This window comes from Coregonus clupeaformis, chromosome 19 (genome assembly GCF_020615455.1).
Source record: "Coregonus clupeaformis isolate EN_2021a chromosome 19, ASM2061545v1, whole genome shotgun sequence".
NCBI lineage: Eukaryota > Metazoa > Chordata > Actinopteri > Salmoniformes > Salmonidae > Coregonus > Coregonus clupeaformis.
In genome coordinates this window covers 22,639,134-22,646,178 of record NC_059210.1, presented here as the reverse complement: position 1 = coordinate 22,646,178, position 7,045 = coordinate 22,639,134, and the positions used below count along the sequence as shown (strand labels likewise).

The following is a 7,045-nucleotide window of genomic DNA, read 5'->3' as shown; positions in this document are numbered from 1 at the left end:
ATTGTTGTGTGGGCAGCAACTTCTATAGAGAGACCACACCGAATTATCCTTGCCATTTGAGAAAGAACATGATAGCTAAGTCCTGCGAGCCACAGCACGTATAAAAAAATCAACAGTACAAAACCAAAGATATTGATGTGTTTTAAGCAATTTATTTTGTGTCATCGTGTTGATTATAAACTTTTATACCAACATCACCAATCTGAGGCCAAAGGATGTGCAGCAACCCATTCCATCGACTTCCCTACTATGTTCCTTTTTGTATTTGTACAGATTCCCAAATGAACGTAACAACTAATGTTACTATTGGGGTACATTTACGCTCGTTTTCAACTGAACTGGTCCTCACATTTGCTTGCGCTCCCTCTGCTGTTGCTGTGTCTATGAGGGTGTGCGTGCCGCTTTGGGAATCGTATTTGCTTTATTTTCATAGATGTGTCACTCCAGTCAGCCTACACACGTTGAACAGATGGCGACCACGAGGTTAGAAGAGATTATCTAAGAGGAGGATATTGTCCTGAACGACAAAAGCCAAATTAGTATTTTCTATAGGCCTACATAGAGTTCTGTGGGAAAGGCGTCCGGGAAAGTACGGAAGGGAGCTGTCAAAATGACAACAACGGAAAACCAGCTGGATAACGAGTTCATGCACCTCGCGCTAAGAAAACAGCTATCATACAGGTACATTTATATCGATAATAACTATTTAAATAGCATACTACACGTGTCTTTCAGTCAATTTTGAATGAGAGTGTTGTCCTATGCTGTTGCTTTTCCTCCGAGTCCGACGACCGTAATCATGAATTCAAGTCTGAATTAATTATCATACAGTGGGAAATACTGTATTTAGCAATGTGAATATGATATCCTTTATAACTCTTAAATACGTTTGGAATGAGATTATAGACTAGGTTTAAAGTATTCAGGCTACAATATAACAGTGCTTGTTGATAATTCCATGAGCCATGCTTGTCAATAATGCCTGCTCCTATGTCCAACCAACACGACCCACAAACAGAAGTTGCCCAACTTGGGTAGCTAGTAGACTAGTTAATTATAAGATAATAAAATTTGTTAATTTTTCCCCATCTATGTCAAGTAACTTGTTTGAGGACAAAGCATGAATAAGTCATGGTGCTTCACTGTTTCCAGTTAACTTCCTGAAGAGGAGGGGTTATGAATATTATCAGCTGTTTCTATTAATTTCACTCAAAACATGGACTGCAAGCAGCAGCTGGATTTTTCACTGACTTAGGCTAAATGTTATGAGAGAGAGAGAGAGTTCTGGTATCATCATCACTTTGATCTGCCATAAACAGGCACAAAGCGACCTGTCTCATCTCCCCAGTGATATCCTGTTCTTGTTCACACATTAACCCAATTAGGAGGCATCTGTCTGTTTTTTTGTCTTCATAGCTGTCATCTGAGATACAAGCCTATATCCATCATTTCCCACTTAGACAACAATACCCTTTGAAAGACCTACACAGGGCTCATTAATATATCCTAATGATATTAAAGCCACTGTGACTCATCTACTTGTTTTTTTTTAAATGTTTCCAACAGTGTCTTCAAATCAAATCAAATAACATTTTATTGGCCACATGCGTCGAATACAACAGGTGTAGACATTACCGTGAAATGCTTACTTACAACCCTTAACCAACAATGCATTTAGTTTTTAATAAAAAAGTAAAATAAAACAACAACAACAACAAAAAAAGAGCAGAAGTAAAATAAAATAACAGTAGGGAGGCTATATATACAGGGGGGTACCGGTGCAGAGTCAATGTGCGGGAGCACCGACTATTTGAGGTAGTTGAAGTAATATGTACATGTGGATAGAGTTAAAGTCACTATGCATAAATAATTAACAGAGTAGCAGCAGCGTAAAAAGATGGGGTGGGGGTGGGGGGGCAGTGCAAATAGTCCGGGTAGCCATGATTAGCTGTTCAGGAGTCTTATGGCTTGGGGGTAGAAGCTGTTGAGAAGTCTTTTGGACCTAGACTTGGCACTCCGGTACCGCTTGCCGTGCGGTAGCTGAGAGAACAGTCTATGACTAGGGTGGCTAGAGTCTTTGACAATTTTGAGGGCCTTCCTCTGACACCGCCTGGTAAAGAGGTCCTGGATGGCAGGAAGCTTGGCCCCAGTGATGTACTGGGCCGTACGCACTACCCTCTGTAGGGCCTTGCGGTCGGAGGCCGAGCAGTTGCCATACCAGGCGGTGATGCAACCAGTCAGGATGCTCTGGATGGTGCAGCTGTATAATTTTTTGAGGATCTGAGGACCCATGCCAAATCTTTTCAGTCTCCTGAGGGGGGATAGGCTTTGTCGTGCCCTCTTCACGACTGTCTTGGTGTGTTTGGACCATGATAGTTCGTTGGTGATGTGGACACCAAGGAACTTGAAGCTCTCAACCTGTTCCACTACAGCCCGTCGATGAGAATGGGGGCGTGCTCAGTCCTCTTTTTTTTCCCTGTAGTCCACAATCATCTCCTTTGTCTTGATCATGTTGAGGGAGAGGTTGTTATCCTGGCACCACACGGCCAGGTCTCTGAACTCCTCTCTATAGGCTGTCTCATCGTTGTTGTTGATCAGGCCTACCACTGTTGTGTCGTCGGCAAACTTAATGATGGTGTTGGAGTCGTGCCTGGCCATACAGTCATGGGTGAACAGGGAGTACAGGAGGGGACTGAGCACGCACCCCTGAGGGGCCCCCGTGTTGAGGATCAGTGTGGCAGATGTGTTGTTACCTACCCTTACCACCTGGGGGCGGCCCGTCAGAAAGTCCAGGATCCAGTTGCAGAGGAAGGTGTTTAGTCCCAGGATCCTTAGCTTAGTGATGAGCTTTGAGAGCACCATGGTGTTGAATGCTGAGCTGTAGTCAATGAATAGCATTCTCACGTAGGTGTTCCTCTTGTCCAGGTGGGAAAGGGCAGTGTGGAGTGCAATAGAGATTGCATCATCTTTGGATCTGTTGGGGCGGTATGCAAATTGGAGTGGGTTTCTGGGATAATGGTGTTGATGTGAGCCATGACCAGCCTTTCAAAGCACTTTATGGCTACAGACGTCAGTGCTACGGGTCGGTAGTCGTTTAGGCAGGTTATCTTAGTGTCCTTGGGCACGGGGACTATGGTGGTCTGCTTGAAACATGTTGGTATTACAGACTCAGTCAGGGACATGGTGAAAATGTCAGTGAAGACACTTGCCAGTTGCTCGGAGTACACGTCCTGGTAATCCGCCCTATGGCCTTGTGAATGTTGACCTGTTTAAAGGTCTTACTCACGTCGGCTACAGAGAGCGTGATCACATAGTCATCCGGAACAGCTGGTGCTCTCATGCATGCTTCAGTGTTGCTTGCCTCGAAGCGAGCATAGAAGTGGTTTAGCTCGTCTGGAAGTCACTGGGCAGCTCGCGGCTGTGCTTCCCTTTTGTAGTCTGTAATAGTTTTCAAGCCCTGCCACATCCGACGAGCGTCAGAGCCGGTGTAGTACGATTCAATCTTAGTCCTGTATTGACTCTTTGCCTGTTTGATGGTTCGTCGGAGGGCATAGCGGGATTTCTTATAAGCGTCCGGGTTAGAGTCCCGCTCCTTGAAAGCGGCAGCTCTATCCTTTAGCTCAGTGCGGATGTTGCCTGTAATCCATGGCTTCTGGTTGGGATATGTACGTACGGTCACTGTGGGGACGATGTCATCGATGCACTTATTGATGAAGCCAGTGACTGATGTGGTGTACTCCTCAATGCTATCTGAAGAATCCCGGAACATGTTCAAGTCTGTGCTAGCAAAACAGTCCTGTAGCTTAGCGTCTGCGTCATCTGACCACTTTTTTATTAACCGAGTCACTGGTGCTTCCTGCTTTAGTTTTTGCTTATAAGCAGGAATCAGCAGGATAGAGTTATGGTCAGATTTTCCAAATGGAGGGCGAGGGAGAGCTTTGTATGCATCTCTGTGTGTGGAATAAAGGTGGTCAAGAGTTTTTTTTCCTCTGGTTGCACATTTAACATACTGGTAGAAATTAGGTAGAACGGATTTAAGTTTCCCTGCATTAAAGTCCCCGGTGTGTGTGTGTGTGTGTGTGTGTGTTTGTGTCATTTCAAGCGCTCCGCACTGCTTTCATGATGCCATCTGTGTGCAACTTCCTGTGTTGGCGGGCCTGTGTGTTTGTGGAAGCAGAATGTCTGGCATACATGGTTCTGATCACACCTGAGCCCTATACTACGAATCAGGTTTGAGGAGTTACCAAGGTAACAACTCTGAGTTCAACTCGGCATAACCGGTACCACGAAAGTGGCTCACCTTTTAACCAGGTACATTTCAATGGCAACAAATCCTTCAGAAATAACCTGCTCCGGGGCAGGCTAACTCAGGGTGAACTCCATTTATCCTGAATGAAGTGTCTGAGCCACGAGTTGAGGACCGATGAAATCAGATTCCCTCCCCCTCACAAAGATTGCGTCATCATCCCCTTCATTTGAGTAAGATGACTGATACAATATTTTATTAATCAAATGTATTTTCTTTATGTAAAAAAATAGTAATGTTAAAATACCTATCACATTGCACATTTAGTAATGTCAGAATGCATTTGAAACTTCACGCAGAGTAAAACTTTTTTATGACAATACAATTATTTTATCGATAGGAGTGAAGAAAAAAAGATGCTCATGCATTGATAAGCACACCAAAGACGGCATTAACGATAAAACAAAGACGGCACTTCTAAAGACCTATTTCACACCATAGCCTGCTGAATTTGCAAGACAACTTTTCTTTAAATTTGATTTTGGCCCAAATGAAAATGCGGCACTGACTTGCCCATGGATTGCTGTTTCAGCATTGTCTCGATGAAGAGTTCGACTAGCCACGTGCAACATGCACGAGCAGTTACAAGCCTGCTAGAGTTAGCGGCAGGTGGACAAGCAATATTCACCGTCGTAGTATGGATAACGCCTAAGCTGGAATGTGAAGCTAACTGAAGCTGGCTAGCTTTAGAAAACCCTGAGCAGATCTAGCTTGCTTCGTAGTATACCACTCTGGTGCCAACTACACATTATGATACTACATGGGTTGAATGGTCTGTGGTCATGCAAATTTTTGATTGAAATTATAGATAGGCTAACTGGCCAGAAACAGGTTTCCATTTTACATGACCACTGAAATGCAGCTCAAAGGAGATGTTTATGAAAGACATGAACCTGCATGTTGAGAAGTATATGGGGTGCCTCAGGTTGTCATGCCAGATCTCAGATAGACTCTCTCACTCTCACTCCCTGTGTAAGTGAGCGAACAGTGAGCAAGAGAGAACCGGGTTCACAGATATCTGTCTCCTGAGGACCCCTCTCCCTGTTGTAGGAAATCACATGTAATCTGGTTTTCTGAGAATCTAACCGAGTGTGCAGGTTATTTCACTGGTAAGAAACCTAATGTCAACCTGATGCTTGCCCCGAGAAGCACCTGATGAACCATAACAAACAATGAAACTTTGTTTTGCTCCTGTGCCTTCAAGGCCTTTGAAATGACACAGAATTAATTTGAGAGTCATTTCACATTTCAGGTTGTTTGGATAAAAGGTGGAATTATGTTGATCTACATGCATATCCCACAAATTGTAATGTAACTAGTACACTGCGAGTCAGAAGAGACTTTCTGTAGACGCACACTAACCATATTAGCTATTGACTGTTCTTCTATGGAGGCCTATCCCATATAGCTATTCAAAACTCAAAAGATAGGCACACTGAGTACAGTTACATGCACAAAATAATACAATTATTTTGAATAGTCAGATTAATATAATAGTTCGATTTAAACGTTTACATGCTTTGTAGGAATGACGATTTCCTAAATAATCTTGTTTACATGGACACATCTGAAATCAGGCTACCTGATGGGCAGAAAATCGGCAATCAAAATACAAGTTCTACCACAGTGAGCGACCATGTTATTTTTGTGAAGACTATTTGATTCTGAGTTTGGACATATAAAGTTTGTATGTGAAAACTGTTTCTAAGATGAATATTTTCAGTTTTTCTGAACTCACTTCACTCCCGCAAAAGAAGGAAGCTTGCGCTGCTCGTGCTAGCATTTACATTTACATTTTACATTTACATTTACATTTTAGTCATTTAGCAGACGCTCTTATCCAGAGCGACTTACAGTTAGTGAATAAATGTTTTTTTTATACTGGCCCCCCGTGGGAAACGAACCCACAACCCTGGCGTTGCAAACGCCATGCTCTATCAACTGAGCTACATCCCTGCCGGCCATTCCCTCCCCTACCCGGGACGACGCTGGGCCAATTGTGCGCCGCCCATGAGTCTCCCGGTCGCGGCCGGCGGCGACAGAGCCTGGATTCGAACCAGGATCTCTAGTGGCACAGTTAGCACTGCGATGCAGTGCCTTAGACCACTGCGCCACTCAGGAGGCACATGCGCAGATCAAATACACAGCTGTAACTCTGATTAATAATTCGAAAGGCTTCGCAGAAAAACAGTAGCAGTGCGTGGGTAAAATCACAGGGGAAGCCAATCCAGAAAACAAAAGCCATATTACAACTTATGTGTTGTGATAACAGCTTTGTTTGCTCTATAACCTGTTAGTTATATGCCTAAAGCAGAGACAATAAGAAGACACAGTGGCAGAATAAATTCAACCACACCTTTGTTTCATCACAAAACTGGAGAGCAACCTCTGTAGAGTGAAGTCCACAAATCATATTGCATCTAACAAACAGTTACATGACCTACAGCATGGTCAAGAAAGTTAATGTTTCCGACATTTTCGGACTAGTAAACAACTATTGATTTATAACCACAGAGAGTTACTGCAAGTCGCAAAGAAAACAGGAGCTGCCTCCACTATTCCAGCACCATTTCAACATCAAAATTCCAACATCATCAAATCACCTATGCTTACTCTAATACAGTGACAACTAAAATATACCAAAAATGATTTAGTCCAATCAACGTAAGTTAAATATTATGGGGCTGTCCATGGTTCTGATTTGTGTGTGTGTGTGTGTGTGTGTGCATTCGTGCAAGT

General features: G+C 43.4%; 1 protein-coding gene across 1 annotated transcript in view; it reads left to right on the top strand.

The window, feature by feature from the left end:
• Nucleotides 1-355: 355 nt before the first annotated feature.
• dgkzb (diacylglycerol kinase, zeta b) overlaps nt 356-7,045 on the top strand; it is an 86,987-nt gene continuing 80,297 nt past the window's right edge. The window contains exon 1 of the mRNA XM_041837795.2: nt 356-681. Coding sequence (XP_041693729.1) covers nt 611-681 — 71 coding nt within the window. The 5' untranslated portion in view covers nt 356-610. The remainder of the gene's footprint in view (nt 682-7,045) is intronic.